Here is a 27,964-nt window from a genome sequence, read left to right on the forward strand (position 1 = left end):
ATGTGTTACTTAGTTCAATGTAAGCATTTCACATTGTATATCAAAGCAGTACCCTGAACCCCATAAATGCATCAATGTACAAAGTTATGATTTAATAAAAAAATAATTTAAAAAAATAGATAGGCAGTGGACTGCCAAGCATCTCCTCTGTGCCAGGCACAGTACTGGGTATCTTCAATTATTGTCACACTGCAGGCTCCCAGCAACCCTGGGAGGTAGGTACATTTGAGTCCATTTATAGATGCAGAAACTGAGGACTGGGAAAGGAGATGACTTGCCCAGTGGAGGTGGTGGGATTTGTGGTCCATGGCAGAGAGCTGTCAGGGAGCATGGGTGCAGCTGTGAATGTGGCTGGGTCTGCAAGTTTCTGTGCCAGGCACACAGTGGATGTAAGGACATGCCTGTCAGCTGTGATGCCCAGGGACCCCTTTCCTAGCCACAGCTCTGCCCTGTTCATGTAGTCAGACAGTCCAGATCTAGGGTCAGTTTTAGGAGTGGCTGGCTCCAGAGTCTTTATGTCACTTGTCTTGGCTCCACTTCTCCCCACCCCCGTATGGGCATCATCTTCAAGCTCCCTCCCACTGGTCAGCAAGATGGTGCCATAGGAATACTTTCAACCCTCACAGCGTTTCAGAACAAGTCTCAGGGCTTCCTTTCATTGGACAGGTTTTGGTCATGTGTCCTTACTGGAACCAATGATGTAGTGAGAGAATGCTGTGCCCTAACTGGTTGAGGCCTGGGCCACAGGCTCTGCCCCTCTGATGTTCATGTCCTGCTTGCCCTTTGCTGGCACCAGAAACAGAGAAGCAGCCAGCCCACCCCCACTGCCCTCATGGGGCTCCCAGACTAATGGGGGAGTATAGGAGAAAATCCAGGTAGACCTGACCCAGTGAGCAACCATGTGCCAGCCCTGGTCTATCTCTGGGCCTTAGTCTTCTCTCTTATACAAAGAACACAATATTTTCTGGACTAAATGGGACAGTGGGTGTGAAGAATTATGGGAACTGGTGCTGCAAGATTACAGGTATTGGCCGGGCACAGTGGATTAATCCCAGCACTCTGAGAGGCTGAGACAGGTGGATTACTTGAGCTCATGAGTTCAAGACTAGCCTGAGCAAAAGCTAGACCCTGTCTCTACTAAAAATAGAAAACTGAGGCAAGAGGATCGCTTGAGCCCGAGTTTGAGGTTGCTGTGAGCTATGATACCACGACACTCTACCCAGGGTGACAGCTTGAGATTCTGTCTTTAAAAAAAAGAGAGAGATTATAGATATCATTTCTTTTTTTTTTTTTTTTTTTTGAGACAGAGCCTCAAGCTGTCCCCCTGGGCAGAGTGCCGTGGCATTACAGCTCACAGCAACCTCCAACTCCTGAGCTCAAGCGAGTCTCCTGCCTCCGCCTCCCAAGTAGCTGGGACCACAGGCGCCCGCCACAATGCCCGGCAATTTTTTGGTTGCAGCCGTCATTGTTGTTTGGCAGGTCTGGGCTGGGGATTTGAACCCGCCACCTTAGGTGTATGTGGCTGGCGCCTTAGCCGGTTGAGCTATGGGCTCCGAGCCTATAGATATCATTTCTGTGTTGACTGGGCCTCCCTTGGTAAGAATTTACCCTGAGGAAATTCTTCAGCTGAAGAAAATGCTGTATGCACAGCAGGTACATGCTGGTCACAGTGCTGCTTGTGATCCACACTCATGGGGCTCTAGAGTCCCAAGACACCTCTCTGTCTCAGTTTCCTAATCTGTAGAACAGGGGTGATGTTAATACCTACCTCATATGATTGTCAGTGATGTTATGTATAATCAGACTGATGTGTCTGGCACAAAGTAGGTGCTGAATAGGTGGGAGCCATGACCAGCTATGGTCACCCCTAGGCAACAGTGTTCATGAAATGCTATTCCCTTTTTCATTTATTTACTAGATATTTTCTGAAGGCCTACTATGCACCACATTCCGTGTAGATGTGGGGGAGTCAGGGGTGTACAAACACTAGATTTCTGCCCATAGGGGTTGATGGGGGAGTCAGATGATACTCAAGAAAACAGACAAGGAAGACCCAGCACTTCAGGAGGCCAAGGCAGGAGGATCACCTGAGGCCACTGGAGGTTATAATGAGCTACAATCATCCACTGTGCTCCAGCCTGAGAAAGACTCTGTCTCTAAAAAAAAAAAAAGAAGAAAAAGAAAAAAAAAAGGACGAGACAAGGAAATGGAAGAGTGTACCAACAGGACTGAGGGCTATAGCGGGAGAGTCTCTGGGGAGGCCTCACTGAGAGTGATGAGGGGCTGTGCAGGGGCGTGAGAGCAGCAACTTCCAAGTAGACTGGCAGGTGCAAATCCCCAGAGGTGGGAGTGTGCCTGGGTGTAGAGGGAATAGCGAGGAGGGCCCGCAACACAAGGTGGAGAGAAGAGGAGGGGATGAGACTGGCCAGGACTGGGCCCAAGTCGGGTGGGAGAGTGACCTAATGTAGATTTTCAAAGGACCCATTGGTGGCTGCATTGAAACACCAAGGCGGGTGAGGGTATCACCAAGGAGGTCAGGGACCCAAGGAGACCAGTGGCTAGTAGTGGCTATGGGGGTGGGAAGAGGAGCCTCTTGGCAGGCAGAGCCAACACACTCCCACACCCTGGGGGCCGCATGCCAGTCTCCAAGACCAGATACCTGGAGTCACTGAGGCTCATGGGTTTGTGCTTTGGGGGTTCAAAGGGGTCCAGTCCCTCCATCTTCTGAGGCTCCTAGTATCCTGGGGGAAGAGGCAGTCATGCTGGTGACCCACTTTTGTTCTTGTTCCTCTCTCCTCCTCCCTCCTGGTGCTCCAGAAGATAAAGGTACTTGTGTGTGTGTATTTTCTCATGCACATGTATGTACATGTGCGTGCATGCTCCTGTGGGTGCAAAGACGGACAGGAAGAGGCATCCAAAGACCTGCTCTGACCAGGACGCAGCTGTGGGCTCGTGGTCAGAGGCTGTCATGTGAGGACAGGGACTGTGGGGGCCAGAGCACTGGGAGGGGAGAAGCACAGGGTTTGCTGTGTAGGAGTTGGGCAGCATGGGTTGGAGGGCTTTAGGGGGCACAGAGGAGACCTTAGATTTTATAGGGAACCCACCTCCAGTCACCCCTCACAAAGGGGGTTCCTTGAGGAAGGCTGAGTCTGGGTGCCCCCAGCCATGTCTTCTATCCAGCCCTTCAATTCCCACATCCCCATATGGGGTACAGATCCTGGAGGCGACACCTCTCTTGGAGTCCTTCGGCAATGCCAAAACCGTCAGGAATGACAACTCCAGCCGCTTCGGGAAGTTCATGGAGATCTTTCTGGAAGGGTGAGTGGGACAGGGGATGGGGCTTCCAAAGTCCTCATTGCGTCTACCTTGCCCCACTGCAGCCTCTCAAGGCCAACACCCCCATCTGTGAACTGATTGTGTCTCCCACCCAGGGGCGTGATCTCTGGTGCCATAACCTCCCAGTACCTGCTCGAGAAATCCAGAATTGTGTTTCAGGTGGGTCTGTCTTGCCCCCCACCCGAGGCCTGCATGTTAGGGTAAGGTTGGGGCGGTACAGACATTCAGAGCCTGGTGCCTGATAGGGTTGGATAGATACTGAATGAACAGGTGCATGTGTGCATACATATGTGTGCATATGAGCCTGAGATCTGGCCCTTCCCCCCCCCTCCAATAGCCATGTTGGTGCCTCCTATCCCAAAATGCACCATGCATACTCCTGCTCAGGGCCTTTGCATCTATCATTCCTTCTCTCAGGAGCACTTATCCCCCAGATGCCTGTTTAGCCAAACCCTCCTCCAGGTCTTCCTGACAGCATCACCTGCTTAGGGAAGCTAGGCCACCTAAAAGCGGCAGCCCCTCTCCACCACAGCAGAACACTCGTCCCTCCACTACTTTATTTCTCTCTGAAGCACTTTTCACCACCTGATACGTGAGATCAGGGGCTTCTGTCTACTTTGTTCTCAGCTGTGTCCCAAGGCCCTAGGACAGAGTCTAACTCTGGGGAAGTGCTAAGCCATCTGAAGGGCGCTTGCGTGCATGTCTGGGACATCCCTATGCGTGCATCTGGGTGGGTGTGGCCAGTGCACACAAGGGAAGACACACACCTCTTATTTCTCCAAACAAAATGAAACCCCACCAGAGCCCTCTTCACCCTCCATCACACCAGGGCTTCCCCACTCCTGCCTTTACCCTCAGCTGGCACAAAACTGGGAGCCTTGCCCATCCCAAGGGTGCCCTGTCTCATCTGCAGGCCCTGTGTATACATGCCTGGGTATCCATGTGTGTCTGGGGTCATCAGTTGGGCAGCTCCCTTCTCTGTACCCACCCTGTCCCTACTCTTCAGGCCAAAAACGAGAGGAATTACCACATCTTCTACGAGTTACTGGCCGGGCTACCTGCCCAGCTCCGACAGGCCTTCAGACTGCAGGAGGCAGAGACATACTACTACCTGAACCAGGTGAGTGCCAGAAGGTTTTGAAGGCCCCCAGGCCTGGTCCTCCCACCCCATCACCCTTGTGGGGCCAGGGGAGCTGATTGTGGTATCCTAATGGCCAGCAAAGGTGATGGGGGGTTAGGGAGGGTAAATTTGGATTTAAGGCATCTTATTTCAGTGAGGGGGGGACAGGAATCCTCAGGGTCCAAAGCAGGGGGAGAGAAGAACTACCTGACTCTGTGTTTCTCTAGAGCCTGGAACAGAATCAACCAGCCTAGAGCTACCAGAAGTGCCCTCTTTGTGCCTGTTTCTTCATCTGGAAAAGGCAGACAACATGGTACCACCACACATGGATGTAGCAAGATAGAGATAAGGAAATACTTGCAAAAAAGAATGTAGCACAGGGCATGGCGTGCAGTATGTACTCAATGAACACTGGCCACTGTTTTTGTTATTGTTACTACTGGTTGCCAGAAAGGTTAATGGGTGTCAACCCTGGCCACACACGCCTTCACACAGAATCCATGAAACCTGTCCTCAGCCCTACTCAGCCTCTGGGCTATCAGAGTGAAACTCAAGATGGCCATACTGCCAGTCAAGGTAGAGTGGAGACCTGAAAGACTCCCAGCTCTCACACAGGGTTCCTGAGCCCCAACCCTTTCCCTCACCCAGGGTGGAAACTGTGAGATCACAGGGAAGAGTGATGTGGACGACTTCCGCCGGCTCCTGGCCGCCATGGAGGTGCTGGGCTTCAGCAGCCAGGACCAGGACAGCATCTTTCGAATCCTGGCGTCCATCCTGCACCTAGGCAACGTCTACTTTGAGAAGTATGAGGTGCGGGAACACCACAGACTGCCTTGGGACCCCCAGGACCCTTAGGAGAGGTCATCCTTTCGAAGGCATAAGAGCCTTCTCTGTTTCCCCTCCGGTTACAGAATGCACATTATCGTTTGTTCTTTCTTCTTTCCTTGAGGTTTTTATATTTTTGTTATTAATACATGGGAGCTCTTTAATTTTTTTTAATTAAAAAAAAGCTTTTGGAAATAAAGTCTCAGTCTGTCACCTAGGCGGAATGCAGTGGTGTGATCATAGCTCATTGCAGTCTCAAACTCCTGGGCTCCACTGAGCTTCCCTCCACCTTATTGTAGCTGGGACTACAGGTGCATACCACCATGCCCAACTAATATTTTTATCTTTTTTTGCAGTTTTTGGCCAGGGCTGGGTTTGAACCTGCCACCTCCGGCATATGGGGCTGTCGCCCTACTCCTTTGAGCCACAGGCACCACCCTTTATTTTTATCTTTTATAGAGATAGGGTTTTGATGTGTCATCCAGGTTTATCTCAAATTCCTGGGCTTAAGCAATCCTTCTACCTCAGCCTAGCACAGTGCTAGGATACACGTGTGAGCCACAGACATGTATATCTTTATATATGTTTTTGTTTTGTTTTGTTTTTTGAGACAGAGCCTCAAGCTGTCACCCTGGGTAGAGTCCCGTGGCATCACAGCCCCCAGCAACCTCCAACTCCTGGGTTTAAGGGATTCTCTTGCCTCAGCCTCCCAAGTAGCTGGGACTATAGGCGCCCACCACAATGCCCGACTATTTTTCAGTTGTAGTTGTCATTGTTGTTTGGCAGGCCAGGCTGGATTTGAACCCACCAGCTCTGGTGTATGTGGTTGGCACCTTAGCTGCTTGAGCTATAGGCGCTGAGCCTATCTTTATATATGTTAAGGATATCAGCCCTTTGCTTCTCGTATGAATTGCCAATATATTTTCCAGTTTGTCATTTATGTTTTAACTTTGTTTGCAAGTTTGGGGGATTTTTTTTTTCTCATGAAGATTAGGGGGTTTTCTGTTTTATTTATTTATTTATTGAGACAGAGCCTCAAGCTATCCCCCTGGGTAGAGTGCCGTGGCATTACAGCTCACAGCAACCTCCAACTCCTGGGCTCAAGTGAGTTTCCTGCCTCCACCTCCCAAGTAGCTGGGACCACAGGCGCCCGCCACAACGCCTGGCTATTTTTTGGTTGCAGCCATCATTGTTGTTCAGCGAGCCCAGGCTAGACTCGAACCCGCCAGCTCAGGTGTACGTGGCTGGCGCCTTAGCCACTTGAGCCACAGGCGCCAAGCCAATGTTTGTTTGTTTTAGATAGAGTCTCAGTATGTCATCCTGGATAGAGTGCAGTGACCTCAAACTCTTGGGCTTAAGTGATTCTCTTGCCTCAGCCTCCCAAGTAGCTGTGGCTACACGCACCCACCACAATGCTAGGCTATTTTTTTGTTACAGTTGTCATTGTTGATTTTAGTTGGCCCGGGCTGGGTTCGAACGTACCAGCCTGATCTGATGTATGTGGCCTGAGCTATGGGCACTGCCTCAGATTGGTTTTGTTTTTTTTTTCCTTTGAGACAGAAAGTTACTTTGTCATCCTCAGTAGAGTGCAATGGTATCACAGCTCACAGCAACCTTAAACTCTTGGGCTCAAGCCATTCTCTTCTCTCAGCTTCTGAATAGCTGGAACTGCAGGCTCCCACAACAATGCCTGGTTATTTTTTTTTTTAGAGATGGGGTCTCGCACTTGCTCAGGCTTGTCTTAAACCTGTGAGCTCAGGAAATTCACCCCCCTCAGCCTTCCAGAGTTCTAGGATTACAGGTCTGAACCATAGCGCCTGGCCCCCATGCAGATTGTTTTAAAATTATTTTTAGGCAGTTTATTTATTCATCTTTTCTTATATAAGTTGTTAACTTCTTGTCATTTTTAGAGAAATATATCTAAAATGATAATAGCCTTCTTCCATAATTTTTTTCAAGATCTTTTATGGGTTTTGTGGGGTGTTTTTAAACATTTAAATCTTTGACACTGAGTGTGGTGTGGCTCACACCTATAATCCCAGCAATTTGGGTGACTGGAGCAGGATAATCACTTGGGGTCAGGAGTTCAAGACCAGCCTGAGCAATACAAGACCCCGTATCTAAAATAATGAAAATAAAATTAGCTGGGTGTGGTGTTGCACCACTGTAGACCCAGTTACTCAAGAGGCTGAGGTGGGAGGATCACTGAAGCCCAGGAATTTGAGGCTGTAGTAAGCTATGATTATGACACTGCACACCATCATGGGCCACAGAGCAAGAACTTGTCTCTAAAATAAATAAATAAACAAATAAAATATCTTGGGAGGCTGAGGCACAAGAATCACTTAAGCCCAAGAGTTTGAGGTTGCTGTGAGCAGTGATGCCACAGCAGTCTACCCAGGGTGACAGTTCAAGACTCTATCTCAAAAAAAATTTTTTTAATAATTTTTTTTTTTTTTTTGTGAGAGGGAAAGAGAGTCTTACTCTGTTGCCCAGGCTAGAGTGCCATGGCATCAGCCTAGCTCACAACAACCTAAAACTCCTGGGTTGAAGCAATCCTTCTGCCTTAGCTTCCTGAGTAGCTGGGACTACAAGCGCCCACCATAACACCCAGCTAGTTTTTCTATTTTTAGTAGAGACAGAGTCTTGCTCTTGCTTAGACTGGTCTTGAACTCCTGAGTTCAAGTGATCCTCCCACCTCAGCTTCTCAGAGTGTCAGGATTATAAGCGTGAGCCACTGCACCTGCCTAAAAAAAATCAATCTTCAATTCATTTATGCTGCTGCTGTTCAAAGGAGGAATCCAGTTCTTTTTTTCCAGATAGTTACTCAGTTGTCCTAATGCTTGAATTTTAAACAGACCTCTTTATCATATACCAAACTCTTATATTCATTTATGTCTAATTCCAGACTTTTTTTTTGAGACAGAGTCTTACTTTGTCACCGTTAGTAGAGTGCTGTGGTGTCACCACAACACCCAGCTAGCTTTTTAGAGATGAGATCTTGCTCTTGCTCAGGCTGATCTTTTTTTCTTTTTTTATTGAAACAGAGTCTCAAGCTGTCACCCTGGGTAGAGTGCCATTGCATCACAGCTCACAGCAACCTCAAACTCTTGAGATTAAGCAGTTATCTTGCCTCACTCTCCCAAGTAGCTGGGACTACAGGCGCCCGCCACAATGCCTGGCTATTTTTTGGTTGTAGTTGTCATTGTTATTTGACAGGCCTGGGCTGGATTCAAAACCTCCATCTCTGGTGTATGTGGCTGGTGCCCTAGCTGCTTGAACTACAGGCACAGAGCCCTTAGGCTGGTCTTGAAGGCCTGAGCTCAAATGATCCACCCACCTTGCCTCCGAGTGTGCTAGGATTACAGGTGTGAGCTACTGTGCCTGGCCAAATTCCAGACTTTCTATTTTGCTTTGTTAATCTATTTATGCACTGTGTGTTTATGACCATACTGTTTTAATTATTGTAATTTTAGAATATGTTTTCATTATCCCATAAAGTCTCCTTCACGACCCTTTTTCAGAAATTTCCTGGCTATTCTAGCTTGTTTCTGTTATTTTATGAACTATAAACCCGGCTTATCTAGTTTTGAACATACTCCTGTTTGTATTTTGCATAGACGGACGCACAGGAGGTGGCCTCCGTGGTGAGTGCCCGGGAGATTCAGGCTGTGGCGGAGCTGCTGCAGATTTCCCCTGAGGGCCTGCAGAAGGCCATCACTTTCAAAGTGACTGTGAGTCTGCCTGCACCCGGCAGTCTAACCAAGCTTTCAACCAGGGCCTGGACAGAGCTGTCTTGTGCATCCTTTGTGGTCCCCTCCCCCTCCTTTCTCTGTTCCTGTCCACTGTCTGGGTCAGGGGGGTTAACCTCAGACCTCAAAGGCATTAGATCGGATCCCTATTTCCAGGCTCTGCATAGGCTGTTCCCTCTTCCTCTTTTTACACCTACTCATCTTTCAAGACCCAATACAGGTATCCCTTCCTCCAAGAAGCTTTCCCTGGTCTTGGCTAGGTTACTCTCTACTCTGGGCTGTCACAGCCCCCAGCCTGTCCTTGCTTCCCAGGGCTGATCTCATTGCATTGTTGTTTCTGCTAATGACTCTGTCTCCCCGTTCCACCAGTAGCCCCCACCACAGCCAGCATCTCCAGTCTCCCTTCCCTATTCCCCAGCCTCCCCCCGCCACTTCTCCGGGGGCTTTCTGGAGGCAGTGGCCAGTCTGCTGTCACTCCAGGGCCATGTCCCTCCCCAGGAGACAATGCGAGAGAAGATCTTCACACCCCTGACCGTGGAGAGTGCCGTGGATGCCAGGTGAGGCCACGCCTTTCCCTGCCTGAAGCCCCAGATCCCCACACCCCTACCACTGTCTCCACTCACTCTTGTACCACCTCTGCTCTAGGGATGCCATCGCCAAGGTCTTGTATGCACTGCTATTTGGCTGGCTTATTGCCAGGGTCAACTCACTAGTGTCCCCACAGCAGGACACGCTGTCCATCGCCATCCTGGATATCTATGGCTTCGAGGTGGGCTGCATGGATGGTCAAGGGGTGGGAGAATGTAAAATGAGACCTCACTTCCCTCAGTTGTGGCCAGCTGCCCTTATGTCCATCTGTCTCCCTCTAGCATGTGCCATCCTCCCTTCAGAGATCTCTCCCTTACCACCACCTCCCTGGCTCTTTCCATTTCCTTCACTCACCCACAAGTACCCCCTGAGGCTCCCAAGGACCAGGCCTAGTGCTGGGAAATGCGAGGTCCCCAAAGGGCCAACTAGGGCCTTGCCCTTGGGGACATTGCAGGTGGGGCTAGGGCTGGGTGCAGACTTGGACAAGCCCATATGATCAGAGCTGTTAGAGAAGCAGCCTCATCCTGGAGGAGCGTCCCATAGGGCAGGGATCAGGGAAGTCTTCCAGGAGCAGGAAGAGACATTCCTAAGAACCAGTACAGCCATCCTGGGTAGAAAGAACAGCATATGTAAAGGCTGGGAGGTGTGGCAGGGAGGGGACTTCCCCTGTGGGGGACCGCTGTGTGAGTACCCAAGGAAATGGTGAGGGACTGGGCAAGGGCATCACTAAAGCGATCGCAAGCACTCACATGGCAGCCATTATGTATCACGTGCTGTTCTTAGCACTTTGTTAACTCACTTCATTGTGATAACTGTGAGGAAGGGGTTCTTTTTTTTTTTTTTTTTTTGAGACATGGTCTCACTTTGTTGCCCTGGGTAGAGTGTTCTATGGTGTCATAGCTCACAGCAACCTCAAACAACTCCTGGGCTTGAGCAATCCTCTTGCCTCAGCCTCCTGAGTAGCTAGGACTACAGACACCTGCCACCACGCCTGGCTAGTTTTTCTATTTTTAGTAGAGACAGGGTCTTGTTCTTGCTCAGCCTGAGCTCATGCAATCCACCTGCCTTACTATGTGAGGGAGGTTCTGTCAGTACCCTTATTTTACAGATAGGGAAACTGAGGCACAGGGCAGCTGTTTAAGGTCACCTAGGTAGAAAGTGGCAGAGCCAGGATTTGAACCTAAGGAGCCTGAGTCCTCTGCCACTACCTGTGCTTCAGGACAAAAGCTGTCAGGCTCTGTCCTGTATGCAGGAGGGCTCTGACCAGGAGGTTTATGGTTGGGCTCCAGCTTTTGAAGCTGTAGCCATGGAAGGGAGGCCCAAGGTGGGGAGACGGGCTGCTGGCCCAGGAGGGACAAGCCCAGCCTTACCATCCGCCTGGCAGGATCTGAGCTTCAACAGCTTTGAGCAGCTGTGTATCAACTACGCCAACGAGAACCTTCAGTACCTTTTCAACAAGATCGTCTTCCAGGAGGAACAGGTGTGCAGGCCCCATTAACAGTCCCATCCCTGTCCTGACTGGCCATTTGGCTCCCTTGAAGACAGACAAGAATGTGCTGGGTTTTTTTTTTTTTTTTTGCAGTTTTTGGCCAGGGCTGGGTTTGAACCTACCGCCTCCGGCATATGGGGCCAGCGCCCTACTCCTTTGAGCCATGGGAACCGCCCTATGGTGGTTCTTTAAAGGCGTTGTCAGTAGACAGTGGAGGGAAAGGCATTCTAAGCAAAGGACCAGCATACACACAAGGCCTGTGTTCTGGAGGGAAAAGTGCTGGGATACTGAGCCCAGAAAGGAGTCTTCTTGGGAGAGAGGTCCTCTTGCCCTCCACTGTGCTGCCCCAGACAGAGGGAGCAGGAGGGCCCTGAGATGCATCATGTTGCCCTGTTAGGGGATGAGCTCCCTGTTCTAGGAGGTATGCAAGCAGAGGTACCCCCTGGCCAAACTCCTTCAGATGGATTCACCCTGGGAGGCAGAGTGAGTGAGCTAGGGGCAGGGTGGGAGGCTGAGCCCCTGCTGCCTGCAGGAGGAGTATATCCGTGAGCAGATCAACTGGCAGGAGATCACATTTGCAGACAATCAGCCTTGCATCAACCTCATCTCGTTAAAGCCCTATGGCATCCTGCGTATCCTCGATGACCAGTGCTGCTTTCCCCAAGTGAGCACTTATGAGCCTTGTCAGGTCACTGAGACTTCTGAGCCTGTGCCCTCCTCCCAACCTAAATCCTTCATTCCTTTCTGCTCTGGCTTTGGGGGAAAGAGGGTTTGGCTGTGAGGATTTGGGACATTTAAACTGCCATTCACAACCTGGGGTGATCGAGGCTGGATGGGGTGATGTGGGTGTCCAAAGGAGGACTACACCAGCCTGTGAAGTCTCATGAGGCTTCTTGGAGAAGGTAACCTTGGAATTGAGCCTCAAATCCTGATTGCAAAACACAGGGTTGGGGGTGGCAGTGGGACTAGGGCACACAAAGGCAGCTGGGCTGGGAGGGAGGTGGCTGGGAATGGAATCAGCTACACCTATCTGCCTGAGTCCATGCAGGCCTCTGGCTCCTGGCTGAGGTACTCTCCCCCTCAGGGCTAAGGCAGCTATGGGGAGCTGTAAGTTGTTCCTCTCCAGTGCCCAGTGAGGAGCAGTCAGGGCTGAAGAGTTTGCCACCAGGCCAGGAACAGAGTATCCAGGCCCCCTACCCACCTGCTGACTCTCATTTGGCCCCAGGCCACAGACCACACATTCCTGCAGAAGTGCCACTACCACCACGGCACCAACCCACTCTACTCCAAACCCAAGATGCCGCTGCCAGAGTTCACCATCAAGCACTATGCAGGCAAGGTCACCTATCAGGTGAGCCCTGAGGCAGTACATGGCTGCCAGAGCCACAGTTCCCCCAGCTGCTGGAGGGCACAACCAGATATTCACACTTGGTTCTAGTCTGGCTCTGATATTCTCCAGTTGTGTGACCTTTGGCAAATCTCTTAACCTCTCTGAGCCTTGGTTTTCTCATCTGGAAAATGGGGATAGCAGTAGTGTCCATCTCACAAGGTAAGTGTGAGACGTGTAGGATGAATGTGATGAGAGTAGCTATTATCTTTTTTTTTTTTTTTTTTTTTTGCAGTTTTTGGCCAGGGCTGGGTTTGAACCTGCCACCTCTGGTATATGGGGCCGGTGCCTTACTCCTTGAGCCACAGGCACTGCCAAGAGTAGCTATTATCAAAAGTGGTATCACTGTGGTCACCCTCATCACTTTTATCTAAGGCACATTCCTGCCCTGGAGGTGTCTCAGGCTGGGATTCCAAGCCTCTGTCCCCACATGGTGTATTTTTCTCAATGTCCTCCACGGAAGGTGAGGCCAAGACCCAGACTGGCCACATTAAGACATGGCTATTGCCCTCCTCCCCCAGGAGGAGGAGCTCGAGGAGGAGTTATAGGGTCTAGTCCATCCTAGGATAGGCAGTGGGCTGGAGGTTCAGGGTCAGGATTCCCTGGGGATGAGACTAACCGCCACCCCTATACCCCAAGAACTGAGGAAGGGGCAGGAGAAAGCAAGCTGATGTACACTAGGATGCACTGTGGACATGAGAGTAGGCAGTGTCCAGATTGAGCTGCCCGCTGTTCCCCCTTTTCAGGTGCACAAATTCCTGGACAAGAACCATGACCAAGTGCGCCAGGACGTGCTGGACCTGTTTGTGCGCAGCCGGACGCGGGTGAGCGAGCCTCGCCTTCAAATCTGGCCCTGCCCACAGCAACCCACCCACCACCTGGCCTTGGAGTTACCTTCTCCCAGCTCCCTTTAGCCTTGGCCAGCCATGGTCCGCTTACCTTGGTTGTGCCCTAACCTGGCTTCTCTCCCACCAGTCCAGGAAATGGGAACGTACCCCAGCCCTGGCTGCCCTGACTCCTCTCAGCCCAGGTGGCCAGACCCAGGCCCTGCTCCCAGCCCTAACACTGTATCACCTAGCCTTCCTGGATACTGTCCCTCATTCCTAGCCCCGCCCCATTCCCTGGCTCCTTCTCACTGGCGTCCTGTGGGACAGTTTTCCCAACTCAGCTGAGTTCCTTTCCACTAGACCAGAGCCCTCCCTGCCCCACCCCGCTCCGTCATGGTGGGGGGGGATTTGGGGGAGGTCCCAAATCCCAGCCCCACTATGGGCCAGCAGATGGCCCTACAGCAGAGCCTGGTCGCATCACTTCCCCTATCTGGCCCTCTGCTTCCTATCTGAACTCGGTACCCTTCTCATGAGGTCTTTGACAGAGTTCATGACCATGTGTATAACAGACCACTTGGGCCAAGCACATGTCACAGTCAGTACCTGTGTATTCCTCATACTGAAGGGAACAAAAGTCCAATTGTGGAATGGGCTTCCGTTGGAAGGTGCTAAGCCCCTTGGTTTGAGATGTGTGCAAGCCAGGACTGAGGTTTGCAGAGAGAATGGATGGTGGGGGGGCTGGGGTGGTGGTGATTCTAATTAGTTTTCAGATCATTCCAGTTCAGAAACTTGACTCCTTTTGTTCTCTCTCTGCCCCTCCTCCTTTATGTCTCTTGGCCCCCTACATCTCTGTCTCTGTTTTCCCTGCCCTGACCTGGCCTGCTGCAAACCTCTGCCCAGGTGGTGGCACACCTCTTCTCCAGCTGTGCCCCTCAAGCTGCCCCTCAGCGCCTCGGCAAGAGCAGCTCTGTCACCCGGCTCCACAAGGCACACACAGTGGCCGCCAAGTTCCAGCAGTCACTCCTGGATCTGGTGGAAAAGATGGAGAGGTGGGGGTAGGGGTGGATCACCCAACCTCACCTTTAACCTGCCTAAGACCCTCAGCAGGTGAGCATCTTCCTCTTCTGAGGCCTCACACTACCCTCCTCCTGTCACTGCCAGGTGTAACCCCTTGTTCGTGCGTTGCTTGAAGCCCAACCACAAGAAGGTAAACAGGAGCTGAAGCCTCTGGGAGAGCTAAATACTCCTCCCTGTATAACCTTGGGCAGGGGGTTTGGCCTCCCTGTTCCTCCATCTTCGTAGCCTACCGTAGCCGCTGTTCACCACCAATAGCTTCCTTTGCACAGAGACAGGCTAAATGCAGACTCCCTCTCTGGGCATCCCCACAGGAGCCAGGTCTGTTTGAGCCAGATGTGGTGATGGCACAGTTACGCTATTCAGGGGTGCTAGAGACTGTGAGGATTCGCAAGGAAGGCTTCCCCGTGCGACTGCCCTTCCAGGCGTTCATTGACAGGTATCTTGGTCAGCGTAGCTCCTGGGCTCCACATACCCCTACCCAACCCCCTGTGGCCCCAAGAACACATAACCCAGGCAACACAGGGCTTGCCATACACAAATTCCTTAGGCTATAAACCACACAAGACCATCACATTAACATGTAGATGTATTTATTGTTTTACCTTAACAAATCATATAGTTTGATTATGTGTTGACTCCAAAGAGTGATTTTAATGGTTATTATGACAGATTTCTAGCAGATGGCAGGAAAATATCTTGTTCTACTAAAATCATCTCTTACAACAATTTTCAGACATCTAGAAATAGTCTTGAGGATGGAGTGCCTTTTAGTCATTAAAGATAACATGAATGGAACCACCACTGGGACTAAGCCTCCTAGACACAGGGCCCTAGGTAGGGGGATGACCTTGGTCTAGCAGGTACCTGGGGAAGATCTTAAAGCACCAGACTGAGTTTGGGCCTCCATAGGTACCGCTGTCTAGTGGCCCTCAAGCATGACCTGCCAGCTAATGGGGACATGTGTGTGTCAGTGCTGAGTCGCCTGTGCACAGTTACGCCAAATATGTACCGTGTTGGGGTCAGCAAGGTGAGTCCCACCCATAGCCAGTCCTTGAAGACGCCAAGTTCAGGAGCTATAGAACTGCAGCCCATTGAGTCAGAAATGTCTAAGCTAGGCCTGCACGGTGGCTCACACCTGTAATCCCAGCACTCTGGGAGGCTGAGGCGGGTGGATTGCCTGAGCTCATGAGTTCAAGACCAGCCTGGGCAAGAATGAGACCCCCATCTCTAAAAATAGCTGGGTGTTGTGGCAGGAGCCTCTAGTCCCAGCTACTTGGGAGGCTGAGGCAAGAGTATCACTTGAACCTACGTGTTTGAGGTTGCTGTGAGCTATGACACCATGGCACTCTAGCGAGGGTGAGAAAGTGAGACTCTGTCTCAAAAAAAAGAAAGAAAAAAAAAATGTCCAAGCTAAAGACTATTATCCCAGAAGCAGTCCAGATGAGATTGGTACATGGAACGCTAATCTCACCTCCTGACCTTTGCTCAGGCACTTCCCACTCCCTAATTCACCACCACCCTTTTGTCCACCTCTCCAAACCCAGCCTATCCTTCCAGCTGGGCCCCAGAAAGCTGCCCTGTCTATTCTGTCTTCATGGGCTTACAGAGGGGAGGGGCCTCTAGTCCAGCCTCCTGGCTCTTAACTGCCTCAGTGCCTGTGTCCTGTCCTCAGCTGTTCCTTAAGGAACATCTCCACCAGCTGCTGGAGAGCATGCGAGAGCACGTCCTGAACCTAGCAGCCCTCACGCTGCAACGCTGCCTCCGAGGTTTCTTCATCCAAAGGCGTTTCCGCTCTCTACGCCACAAGATTATCCTGCTGCAGAGCAGGGCCCGGGGCTACCTTGCCAGGTATGGCCTGGGGAAGGTAGCCCTCCCTGGAGACCCACAGCAGGCTTGGGGCAGGCCATGCCTGACCTCAGGTCATGGGCTTCTTGTCCCTGAAAGCATGCAAGCTGAGGGTGCTTTTGGCTGTCATGGCCACCCATCTCCAGGCCCTTGTGACTACTGGGTGGGAATCTTTCTGGCTGAGGAGGCCCGTCCTATATCTTAGGGACCCTGAGACTATAACCTGATGGGAAATACTGGTCCAGGCAGGTTTAATCCAGGCTCTGTGACTTAATTGGCTGTGTTGCCATGACCAAGCTTCTGCCCCTCTCTGAGCTTCAATTTCTGAACTGAGTGAAGTATGGGCACTGGCTCCTACGCCAGGCTGGCAGAGGAATTCCTGACCCTTAGCCACCCTGTCACCCATGGCCCCAATCCCTAACCACCACCACCTCCAGGCAGCGCTATCAACAGATGAGGAGGAGTCTGGTAAAGTTCCGGTCCCTGGTACACACGTATGTGAGCCGCCGACGCTATTTCAAGGTACAAGCACTACTACAAGGAACACCTATCCCCAGACCAGGGCTCATGTATGAGTCCATGCTCCAGGAGCAGCAGCGGGCAGGGGAGGAGGCACTTAGCACTCAAGAAGATATTTGGGGCCTTATTGCTCTAAGGTTCAAATCCACCCCTCTGCCACTCAACTAGCTGGGTCACACTAGAACTCTCTAGCCTCAATTTCTCCATCTACACCTTAGGATTGCGGAGAAAGTTAAGTGATACATTGCATGTGAAGAATTCAGCCTAGTGCTGGGTTCATAGCGGGGGCTTCAGGAACTGGGTATGATTAGAATTCAGTGAACATCACTGGATATCAGTCTTGGCCCGCTGTCATGTAAACCAACCACCAGAAAGACAAATGCAATTCCCAGAGCACTGAAGAACTATGTAGCCTTTCCTGAAGTTTCCTGGAGCTACAGAGGAGTGTTTCCCATCACACAGTGCTCAGCCGCGTCCCAGATACCCTCCCGTACCACTCTCGTTCCCCAAAGTTCTCTTCCCTCCACCCTTCGTTTCTGCCTCTCTCTTGCTCTCTCTCCTGTCCCCTTCCTGTTTTCTGGCCACACCTCTGCCTCTCCCTTCCCATCTGGAAGACAGGCAGGCTGCCTCCCTTGCTTCTTGTGTGGCCACCAGTACCACCTGGCCTGACCACTGCCTCTGCCCACCATTCTCCACCTTGACCATTTGCTCTCCTGTGTGAGGGGACAGCAGAGGGGCCAGATGGAGGAGGCATGGCTGCAGGAGCCGGGGGTGGGGATGTGTGGGGGCTCCAAGTGGCAGCAGGGTCAGGAAAGGAAGCCAGCAAGTAGTATGGCAAGCCTGTCTCTGCCCCATACACTGTTCCTGTAGGAGCTGAGCAAGCGAGAGGTGGTAGCCGTGGGGCACCTAGAGATGCCAGCTGAGCTGGCTGGGCTCCTGCAAGCAGTGGCAGGTGGGTCAGCATGGGGCAGGGGGCGGGCACAACGGACCATGGAGCAGACTCCACATGCCCTCCTCTCTGCACAGGCCTCAGGCTGAATTGGGTACCCAAGGTAGCCCCTGTGCGGACTCCCCGGCTCAAGGTTGAACCCCGTGTCACACTGCCCCTGGACATCAACAACTTCCCCATGGCCAAGTTTGTCCGGTGCCACTTCAAGGTAAGGGCTGGCACAGGTGCAAGGCATCCTGGCCAGTGGGCCCTCACTTGTTAGAACTGACATTGTCCTAGTTCCTGGCTGTGCCCTGTGAGTTGGGTATGAGCCTTTCAGCTGCTGGGTCATGGGGACTCTGGGTGACTCCCAGGGACCCACATAGCAGTGGAGGCCCTCCAGGACTGTCTACCAACTGGTCTGGAAACATTTCAGATATCAAGCATCTGGTAGAGTCTTGCTCTAATTTCCTGCTCATTCTTTTCCTAATACTGACTCACTAAGGGCCACTATGGCCTTTCACTAACCTCAGTGTCCCCATCATCAGGCCCACAGGCCCTAGAGCCCCACCTGGCACAGGACAGTGGCTCTAGATGTGCCTGTCAGTCCTGGCTCTGTTTCCTCATGTGCCTGTCCCATGCCCCCAGGAACCTGCCTTTGGGATGCTGACAGTTCCCCTGAGGGCGCCCCTCACACAGCTGCCAGCTGAGCACCATGCAGAAGCCGTGAGCATCTTTAAGCTGGTATGGAGTCTGCCCCAGTCCCCTTCAAATTTATAGCCTCTGTGAGGGAGGCAGCCATGAGGCCCAGCACTGCTCTTCTAGGGCTCCCCAGCCTACTCCAGAAGCCCCACCCTCCCCCTTGGAGAAGATACTTTCATGGCAATGGGGGGACTTGACTTCCAGTCTGGGGACAGGTGGCTTTTCTTCTCCCAGCCATTGTCCTGGCAGAAAGGCTGCCTGGGGGCCTCTCTGGAGTCTCCCAGGGACACCCAGAAGAGACCTAGGTTCTCTCTTCAGCAACATCCCAATAAGACAAGGGAAGCACCAAGGCTGAGGAGTCTAGGAAGGCTGCTAATTCAGCTCTGGACAAGGTCAAAGAAGGCTCCCTGGAGCAGGGTGCCTTTGTGCTGGAGGAGAATTTGCTAGGCAGGCAGGGTGGAGAAGACACAAAGAAGAGGAAATCGGGTGGTTAGAACAGAGTCGGGAAAGCAAGGGTGAGAGTGGTCAGCAGGGCCCTGACTGCAGACGCAGAGCACAGGTTTCATCCCAAGGGACCTAAGGAGGCAAGGAGCCTCACTTCCATGGGAGGGATGTGAACTATCTGGCACTGAGATAGGGCAGGAAGTGAGGCACTGGCTGGAGGCCAGCAGAGCAAGCTGGGGCTGTATGGGGGCCACAGAAGGTTTATGAGCAGGAGTGAAAGTCAGCATGTATTTTGGGTCTTGACTTCTATAGTTGGAACAAACTGCCTAGTCATTTGGCATAGAATAAGGCAGTTATGTTGTAGTATAAGAGGCTTTCATACGGGCAAGGGGACACGTGGAAGGATGTTAGAGGGATACAGAACTGGTAGAACTTTCTGAGAGGCCCAGGAGAGTCTGTCTGTGGTGCAGATCCTGCGTTTCATGGGCGATCCCCACCTGCATGGTGCCCGAGAGAATGTCTTTGGGAACTACATTGTGCAAAAGGGGCTGGCAGTGCCAGAACTGCGGGACGAGATCCTGGCCCAGCTGGCCAACCAGGTGTGGCATAATCACAACGCCCACAACGCTGAGCGCGGCTGGCTGTTGCTGGCCGCCTGCCTCAGTGGCTTTGCACCTTCCTCACGCTTCAGCAAGTACCTCCTCAAGTGAGTGAGACCGGGCAGGGCTGGGGCATGAGGGATGGTGGCACAGGCAGTGGAGCCTGAAGTGGGATCTTAAAGGCCAGGCCAGAAGTGAAGTCTGTGCCCAAAGCTCAAGTCCAAGGCTGGCCAGAGCTACTCTGATCACCACTGGGCTCAGAGCAAAAAAGAAGGGCAGGCCCACTGCTGAGGGTTGGAGTCAGGTCAGACTGGATGGTGGACTTCCAGAATTTAGAGGGGGGCAAGACTAAGGTGTGGGGCATTTGGAAGAAAGCATTGATCTCTTGCTGCATGGGAGTGTAGTGAGATGGTGAGGAACATGGACACCAGACTCAGGCAATTTAGGTTCAAATCCCAGCTCAGCCACATATGAGCTATGTGACCTTGAGCAAGTTACTTAACCGCTCTTGGCTTCAGTTTCCTCACCTATAAACTGGGGATAATAATATTGACTTCATAGGGTGGGTTGAAATGTGTAAATATTTGTTGAAGTGCTCAGAACTCATGGTCTCACAGTAAGTAATGTGGCTATAATTATCAGAGTGATGTCACCCTGCTGGGTAGGGAGGATGATTTAGAAGGGAAAGAGCCCCATCAGGCCCTGGGTGTGAATCCCAGCTCTGATACTTAACCTGCTATGTAGCCTGGGGCAAGTCACTGCCCTTCTCTGGAACCTATTTCTCCCCGACAAATTGAGGATGGTACCAGGACCCACATAACAGAGTGGCTGTGAGCCACAAAGCATACAGAGCCTCCCTCAGGCCAACGTGCAGTAGGTGGTCATTACATGGCTAGTCTTGTGAGTCCATGACCACTGTAGCAGCATGGCCCTAGGTTCCCTCCTGCAGCCACAGTAGGTCTGCACCACTGCTGCTGCTAGGCCTAGCAGTGGGGTGGGGATAGGGAGGTATGAGGAACACCTGTCCCCAGCAAGGCTCAGACTTGTTGGGCCTGGATCGAGTTGAACCCTCACAGCCATCTTTCCCTAGATGACAACATGGAGTGGCTCAGAGAGGTAGATAACCACCCAGTGAGGGTAGAGTCCTCCAGAATCCAGCTTATTGCCCACACCCAGCCGCAGACCCAACCTTGTCAATGACATTTTTGTTCCCACAAGCTAGAACCTCTTTGGCCTGTCTTTGGACCTCTGTATTGGCCTGAGATGCTTCTGGGCTAGGCTGGGACACTTTCAGTTTAGCTGTGGAATCCTGAGCTAGCCTGAGATCTTTTTTTGGTTAGCCTGACAACTCTGAGCTAGACTGGAGCCCTTCAGCATTGTCCCACAGCTCTGGACTATAACCTGGGGACCCTGCTGCACCAGCCTAGTGCCCTTTCAGCCTCTCCTTAGATCTCTGGATTAGGCTGGGCCTTTCTCAGACTCGTCTCAGAACTGCCTGCCCCACCACTCTGCCCTCCGTAGCCTCAGATCCCTCTTGATCCTAGTCTGACTCCTACCCACCAGGTTTGTGTCTGATTATGGGCAGAATGGCTTCCAGGCTGTGTGTCAGCATCGCCTCATGCAGGCCATGGGCCGGGCCCAACAGCAGGGCTCAGGGGCTGCCCGCACCTTCCCCCTGACCCAGCTCGAGTGGATAGCAACCCATGCGAAGGCGAGCATGGTGCTGGACGTGGGCTGCTTCAGTGGTAAGCTGCCTTCCCTATCCTCATGCTGTTGTCTCTCCCACCTCATGGAGGGGCAGTTGGAGTCAGCCGGGCCCAGTAAGCCCTGGGGTTGACAGAAGCCACAGGAGGTTCTGGAGCTGGGGAAGGACCTACTTAGATGTAGCTCTGCATGAAGTCAATGTTGGGGCTGGACCTGGACTGGGGGTGGGAGCCAGGGCAGCGATGATGCAGATACATGGGTGCAGGACAAGAGTCAGGAAATGTAAGAAGGAGAAGCATGGCCAGACTGGACTACAGATGCTCCAGACTGAGCCCAGGACTGCTATGCCCCAGGTGACCAGTTCTCCTGCCCAGTGCACTCCTGGAGCACAGGGGAAGAGGTGGCTGGAGACATTCTGAGGCACAGGTTGGCTCCTAGGATGCCCTGCCCAGCACACTCTAGTACACCTGGGAAGGAGGGAGGGAGGGAGGGGCAGGAGGCAAAATCCTCCAAGGCCCCATAGGGTCCATCCTGGTCTAGCTTACATCCCAGGGTCTGCCTAGGCAGTGCCTGATGGTTCTGTCCTCATTTCCACCCCCGTGTGCTGTCACCAGGGGGCTGGCAGATGGCTGGCGGGGCTGGACAGTGGCCATGAAGAATGGGGTCCAGTGGGCAGAGCTTGCCGGCCATGACTATGTGCTGGACCTGGTGTCGGACTTGGAGCTGCTCAGGGACTTTCCTCGACAGAAGTCTTACTTCATCGTGGGTGCAGAGGGACCTGTGACTGGCAGGGGAGGCCCCAGAGTGTAGGTAGCTGCTTGGGTGCCCTTCACATGATAGCCTCCCCCAGGCAGAAGGTACCCACCCCTCCCCCCGCCAGCTGCTGAGAGAGGCTGAGTTCTGAACTTGAGCTTCAGGGCTTTTAAGGAGGTGGAGCTCAGCAGAAGATCCTGCCTTATAAAAGGGAGAAAAGTTGTTTGGTTCCAAGGTACAGAGAATTTGGGGGGTTCTGAGAAGGCTCTGGATCTCTCTGGTGGTCAGCTGCTCCTTATTCTTCCCCACAGGGTATTTGGGAATGGCTGGGACTCGGATGAAGACATGCCCACTAGGCCCCAGCCCCAGGGGCACATACCCAAAATACCTGACTCTGATGGGTACTGCAGCCACAGTGAGGATGGAACTGATGGGGAGACTGAGGCCCAGAGAGGGACAGCAACTCACCAAGGTCAGTCAGCAATGCCATTGTCTCTGGTAGGGAGGGAGCCTTGGAGGCTACTGGGGGATGGAGATCAGCAGAAGAAAAGAACTTGACGTTTTTATATCCCCTACCAGACTCTGATAGCCTTGGCCAGCCTGCCGTGCCCCCCAAGGGCCTGGACTGCTACCTGGACAGCCTCTTCAGCCCTGTGCTATCCTACGGGGATGCGGTAGGGATGGGGGGTGGGGCATCTGCAGATAGCAGCATGGGGCATGTCACATGCACGTGATGACACGGAGCTTCTCACAGCCAGGGCCACGGCAGTGTGTCCTATCTGGATCTCTTCTGGGGGCTGGGCAAAGGGTGAATGTCTCCTTATAGAGAGAGTGCTCCTAGCTGGCCCCAGAAGGACCCACAGCTAGGTGAGCAGGGCCCTGTCATGACCTCTGGTGGGTGCCAGGACCCCAGGGCCACTAAGATCTTTCCATTTGGGTGGGAGTGACTGACTAGTCCTTGAGGTCTCTGGCCCCAGATCTCATAAGACCCCTTCCGGTGCCCCTGCTTACTCTGGAACCTCTCCAGCACCTTCTGTGGCCCCTGGTAGGATGTGTAGCTCTAAGCTGGGCACAGCCCCTCTTGGAGCCTCAGTTCACTCCTCTGTGGAAGGCGGATGGGTTAGGAGCTACCCTCTTGTGGAGGGACTGGTTGGATGAGCATGGTAAAGGCACAGCAGACACTTGCCCAATGGGAGGCCCTCCTGGGGATGGGGAAAGTGGCCGGTATCAGATGCCTGTTGCCATAGAACCTTGAGAGTGCAGCATTGAGGCAGTCACTTGAGCCACCTGCCCCTAGGACCTGGAGAAGCCAACAGCCATTGCCTACCGCATGAAAGGGGGAGGCCAGCCTGGTGGAGGAGGCAACAGCAGTGCTGAAGACACTTCCAGGAGACCCCCAGAGCCAAAGCCAAAGCCAAGTCAGTGCCTCCCCTAGGGTGGTTCCAGGGTTGGGCAGAGCTAAGGCCACTCACAGGTCCTCAGACACCTTCATGTGCTAGAATGAAGGTGGCCATAGGCATGGTAGGGGTGAGAAGCCAGATAGGCATGGTAGAGAATCCCGCTTCCCTCCATATCCTGTGCCCTCTCCCTCCCCCTCAGTCCCAGGCCTGGATGCCTCCACATTGGCCCTGCAGCAAGCCTTCATCCACAAACAAGCCGTGCTACTGGTAAGTGAGGGAGGGACTGGTGGGGCTCAGGAAAGGGACCTGCCTGTTCACTACTGTCACCTCTTCCCAGGCCCGGGAAATGACCCTGCAAGCCATGGCCCTCCAGCAGCAGCCCCTGAGTTCTGCCCCGAGATCCTTGCCCCCAGAGGTAAGCCGGGCCTACCCTGGGTGAGGGGGTTGCCTAGAGATGAGCTGTGAAAAGGAGAACTGTGCTGCTCCAGGGTGTCTTTGTGCCTCTCTGAGCCCCTCTTGGACACAGAAGAGGTCCCTGAGAGCAGGCTGGTAGGTCCCAGGCAGCCCACCCCATGCCCTGCTTTTGGTAGAAGCCCTTAGTGCCAGAGGCACGGCCAAAGTCTGTAGGCACCGGTCCTCCTGCCAAGCCTGTGCTTCTGCGTGCTAGTACGAAGCCCTTTACATCAGCCCCGCTGGCCAAGGCCCCCAGGCCCTCCACCAAGCCTGTGGCTGCTCCTGTTCTAGCTCAGGACTGGGCTTCCGCAGAAACCAGTAAGTGTCCTAACCCAGCCTAGGGTGCTTCCCAGGACAGAACTGGGAGTGTGGTTGTGTCCCCTGTGGCCTCAAACCACCCCTTACAGCTCCCCTCACCCACAGCTTCACCGTCCCCAGAGCTGGTCCGGTACTCGACACTCAACTCAGAGCACTTCCCACAGCCTACACAGCAGATCAAGAACATTGTCAGGCAGTACCAGCAGCCGTTGTCCTGGGGAGACCGGCCCGAGGCTCGCAGGTCAGTGCAGCCCCCATCCCAGTCCTCCAGGCTGACAGCTGACAAAGTGCCTACCATCAGTGCACCTTCCCACTGGACTGAACCACACCATGCCCTGCTCTGTGCAGGAGTGGGTGTGTTTATACTGGGGGATCCAGATGAGCCCCAGGGTGAAGGGAGGCCCAGACTGCTGCTGTCTGGGCTGTGCTGTGAGCACTCCTCTCCAGCATCACTCCTCTCCAGATGCTCATTTATAGTGATGGGAGATGAAGGAAGAAATTCCTTACTGTGGGAATGTGGAAGGGTAAAAGGGGGACTCAGCGACCCACCCTCCATGGTATGCCAATGGCTCCCAGGAAGATGTTCCTGAAGCGACCAGACCCCCACGAGGAGGCCCTGATGATCCTGAAGGCACAGATGGCTCACTTGGCAGCAGTGCCTGGCACACAGGTGAGGGCAGGGGGTGGGGCTGGGCTCAGGGGGGAAATGAGACGGAAAGAACCTCCAGGCAGTCTCAGAAGCCAGCTAGCTCTGCATGCCATGGCCCTGCTGCAGGGCCTGCTGCTGCCCCTTGAGCACTCTCTTTGGGGTGGGACAGGTGTCCAGAGAGGCTGTGGCCCTGGTGAAGCCAGTAACCAGTGCAGCCAGGCTATCCACAGAGCCCATTTCAGGTGAGAGTGAGGCAAGAGGGCAGGGTTGGCCCATGTGTGAGTGAGGCTGTGAGACGGATGAGGCTCAATGTGTGTCAGTGGCTTGTGTGTCTGTGCCCCTGAGCCCATGTGCACATGTAATTAGGTGTAATTGTAAGACCAACACTTAAATAACAGATCCCAGGCCATGCCCACCCACCCTCTTTATCATATTAAAACTCTTTAAGATAGTATTATTTGTTCCTATGTGTTCCAGGTGGGAAAGTGGAGGCACATGGAGGTTAAGTGGCTTACCCAAGGTCATACAGCTCATAAAGGTTAGACCAGGACCAGGTGTGGTGGCTCAGGCCTATTATCTTGGCAGTTTGGCAGGATCACTTGATGCCAGGAATTTGAGAAACCCCATGTCTATCCCAGGAATTTGAGAAACCCCATGTCTACAAAAAATTAAAAAATTAACTGGGTGTGGTGGTACATACCTGTAGGTCTAGCTACTCAAGAGTCTGAGGTACAAAGATCTCTTAAGCTCAGGAATTTGAGATAACAGTGAGCTATGATTTCTGTATGTATATAAGTAAATAGCAAATTAAAAACCAAATAAAAGTAAAAAAATAAATGAAAATAATAAAAATTATTTAATTTTAGAAAGTACCAGATCAGGGATATAAACACAGGCCTCTTCGTTCTGGAGCCCTAACCTTATATCCGCTGTCTCTTGGCAGCCACAGTGATCTTTTTTTTTTTTTTGAGACAGAGCCTCAAGCTGTCCCCCTGGGTAGAGTGCTGTGGCATCACAGCTCACAGCAACCTCCAACTCCTGGGCCCAAGCGAGTCTCCTGCCTCAGCCTCCCAAGTAGTTGGGACCACAGGTGCCCACCACAACGCCCGGCCATTTTTTGGTTGCAGCCGTCATTGTTGTTTGGCAGGCTGGGCTGGATTCGAACCCGCCACCTTAGGTGTATGTGGCTGGTGCCTTAGCCACGTGAGCCACAGGCCCGAGCCAGCCACAGTGATCTTAAAAGATACAGATCACCTTATATGTGCCCCTGATAGAAACTCTGATGGGCCTACCTTGAACTCCAGACTCCTCCCTATGGTCTGTGAGGCCTACATGATCTACCCACCTCCCTAGCCTCATTTCCCGCAGTCCCCTAGGCACTTTGTTCCTCTCTATTCCTAGAGCACACTAAGCCCACTCCTACCTCAGGGCCTTTGCATTTGCTGTTTCATCTGCCAGAATGCTCTTTCCAAAGATCTTTGCATGTCTGGCCTCTTTTTATCCTTCAAGTCTCAGCTCAAATGTTACATCCTCAGAGAGGTCTGCCTACAGCACCAGAAGTGAAGGATCAGCCCCCAGACTCCCTTCTACATCACCCTGCTTTACCTCCCCTTCCACTCTGGCACTGAGATTCTAAATGGTTTGTTCCACCCACATTTGTCTTGTTCACTGGGGCATCCTCAGCCCTTAGCAAAGGCCTCACATATAATAGGTGCTCTCTAAGCATGTTGAATGAAGGGCTGGATGGTACAGGTGTGACCTGTGTGAGCAGATGTGTCTCTCCCACATGCCCTGCCTCCTCTGTTTTGTGTTGAGAGCCCCTGCCCCATGCTCTCCAGCACCTTCAAGGTCGCTGGAGCCCCCAGAGAAACCTGTACAGACACGGCTGCACCGCCTTGACAACCCCAACTTCTACGGCTACCAGGATGCCCCTTGGCACATCTTCCTGCGAAAAGAGGTGCAAGGCATGGAACTAGGGGAGGGGCTAGAGGGGAGCAGAGGGGGATCCAGGATGGGGGCCAGACCCAATAGAACAGATTCAGGGCAGGCCTGGAGCTAGGGGCAGAGTCTGGGGGGGCCTGAATGCATGAAGCAGGGCTGTATCTGAGGGGTGTGGCCAGGTGTGAAGCAAGGTGAGGCTCTGTCCAAGGGCACCCACCAAAACCCCACCCCAACAGGTATTTTACCCCAAGGACAGCTATAGCCACCCTGTGCAGCTAGACCTCCTGTTCCGGCAGGTGAGGCCTCTTCCCTTTTTGCTTCCGGGTCCTCAGCAGGGCTATGTGGCCACCTAGACTATCTATCTCCATTTTGCTTCTGAGCTCTGGGATTTAGGGTCCTTGACTGGCGTGAGGATGGGAAAGTGTCTTACTGAATTGCCTACTCACTCAGTGAGCCCACAGTTTCACCCAGTCAGAGTCACAGTTTGAGCTAGATGGGGTCCAGAGGTCACATCGGAAATAGGCCTGGGCAGGGCTGCCAGAATTGTGGAGTTGAGGAGGAAGGCGAGAGCCCTTATTTACACAGATGACAGTTCACAGATGACCCACTGCTGAAAAATTGGACCTTCCACTTCCCCGCTTCCCCTGGAGCAGCCCAGCCTGGGCTCCTGCCTGGGGCAGTCCCCTGGGCAGCCTAGCTCATGGCTTATTCCTACAGATCCTGCATGACACCTTCTCCGAGGCCTGCCTGCGCATCTCTGAGGAGGAGAGGCTCAGGATGAAGGCCCTGTTTGGTATCGCAGTGGGTGGGGAGGGACATCTATGGGGCAGCTAGTCAGCTCCACCATTAGCACTTTTCCCAGACAGAAACTGAGGCCAGTGAGCCCAGCCTATTGGTTCCTAGACATGGCCCCTCCTTGCTCTGTTCTGGCTAGGCTGGGTGTTTGGGGGTGGCAATGCCTGACATACCACTTTGTGGCCGGGCCATCTTGTCTGTCTCTGGAGTTCAGTTTCTCAGTATAGATACTAGCCAGATGCCTTCCTGCTTTGTGTCAGCCTCCCTCCCTGAGGTCCCTAAGATGTGGGCCTGGTGGGAAGGGAGAGAGGGTCCTGACTAGGCCTGGCCTCCTGTAGCCCAGAACCAGCTGGACACCGAGCGACCTCTGGTAACTGAGAGCGTGAAGCGGGCAGTGGTCAGCACTGCACGAGACAACTGGGAGTTCTATTTTTCCCGCCTCTTCCCTGCCACGGTGCGAGCCCCCATGTGCCCCCATCTGCCCAGGGGACTCAGGGATGAAGTAAAAAGACC

General features: G+C 52.9%; 1 protein-coding gene across 1 annotated transcript in view; it reads left to right on the plus strand.

Annotated features, from left to right (window-relative positions):
* Nucleotides 1-27,964, plus strand: part of MYO15A (myosin XVA) — a 65,369-nt gene that overhangs the window by 15,266 nt on the left and 22,139 nt on the right. The window contains exons 7-44 of the mRNA XM_023514060.1: nucleotides 3,215-3,318; nucleotides 3,432-3,495; nucleotides 4,343-4,456; nucleotides 5,105-5,266; nucleotides 8,902-9,015; nucleotides 9,532-9,590; nucleotides 9,679-9,802; nucleotides 11,006-11,101; nucleotides 11,643-11,774; nucleotides 12,336-12,461; nucleotides 13,244-13,321; nucleotides 14,225-14,373; nucleotides 14,486-14,531; nucleotides 14,713-14,837; nucleotides 15,311-15,428; nucleotides 16,074-16,249; nucleotides 16,684-16,768; nucleotides 17,495-17,536; nucleotides 17,636-17,717; nucleotides 17,792-17,922; nucleotides 18,342-18,437; nucleotides 19,310-19,545; nucleotides 21,002-21,183; nucleotides 21,496-21,568; nucleotides 21,757-21,948; nucleotides 22,207-22,367; nucleotides 22,475-22,569; nucleotides 23,193-23,313; nucleotides 23,495-23,562; nucleotides 23,633-23,710; nucleotides 23,886-24,066; nucleotides 24,172-24,307; nucleotides 24,643-24,736; nucleotides 24,885-24,957; nucleotides 26,554-26,672; nucleotides 26,893-26,952; nucleotides 27,374-27,449; nucleotides 27,790-27,905. Coding sequence (XP_023369828.1) covers nucleotides 3,215-3,318; nucleotides 3,432-3,495; nucleotides 4,343-4,456; nucleotides 5,105-5,266; nucleotides 8,902-9,015; nucleotides 9,532-9,590; nucleotides 9,679-9,802; nucleotides 11,006-11,101; nucleotides 11,643-11,774; nucleotides 12,336-12,461; nucleotides 13,244-13,321; nucleotides 14,225-14,373; nucleotides 14,486-14,531; nucleotides 14,713-14,837; nucleotides 15,311-15,428; nucleotides 16,074-16,249; nucleotides 16,684-16,768; nucleotides 17,495-17,536; nucleotides 17,636-17,717; nucleotides 17,792-17,922; nucleotides 18,342-18,437; nucleotides 19,310-19,545; nucleotides 21,002-21,183; nucleotides 21,496-21,568; nucleotides 21,757-21,948; nucleotides 22,207-22,367; nucleotides 22,475-22,569; nucleotides 23,193-23,313; nucleotides 23,495-23,562; nucleotides 23,633-23,710; nucleotides 23,886-24,066; nucleotides 24,172-24,307; nucleotides 24,643-24,736; nucleotides 24,885-24,957; nucleotides 26,554-26,672; nucleotides 26,893-26,952; nucleotides 27,374-27,449; nucleotides 27,790-27,905 — 4,284 coding nt within the window. The remainder of the gene's footprint in view (nucleotides 1-3,214; nucleotides 3,319-3,431; nucleotides 3,496-4,342; nucleotides 4,457-5,104; nucleotides 5,267-8,901; nucleotides 9,016-9,531; nucleotides 9,591-9,678; nucleotides 9,803-11,005; nucleotides 11,102-11,642; nucleotides 11,775-12,335; nucleotides 12,462-13,243; nucleotides 13,322-14,224; nucleotides 14,374-14,485; nucleotides 14,532-14,712; nucleotides 14,838-15,310; nucleotides 15,429-16,073; nucleotides 16,250-16,683; nucleotides 16,769-17,494; nucleotides 17,537-17,635; nucleotides 17,718-17,791; nucleotides 17,923-18,341; nucleotides 18,438-19,309; nucleotides 19,546-21,001; nucleotides 21,184-21,495; nucleotides 21,569-21,756; nucleotides 21,949-22,206; nucleotides 22,368-22,474; nucleotides 22,570-23,192; nucleotides 23,314-23,494; nucleotides 23,563-23,632; nucleotides 23,711-23,885; nucleotides 24,067-24,171; nucleotides 24,308-24,642; nucleotides 24,737-24,884; nucleotides 24,958-26,553; nucleotides 26,673-26,892; nucleotides 26,953-27,373; nucleotides 27,450-27,789; nucleotides 27,906-27,964) is intronic.

The sequence above is a fragment of the Otolemur garnettii genome, unplaced genomic scaffold, assembly GCF_000181295.1.
Source record: "Otolemur garnettii isolate 467f Iridium unplaced genomic scaffold, OtoGar3 scaffold00046, whole genome shotgun sequence".
Taxonomy (NCBI): Eukaryota; Metazoa; Chordata; class Mammalia; order Primates; family Galagidae; genus Otolemur; species Otolemur garnettii.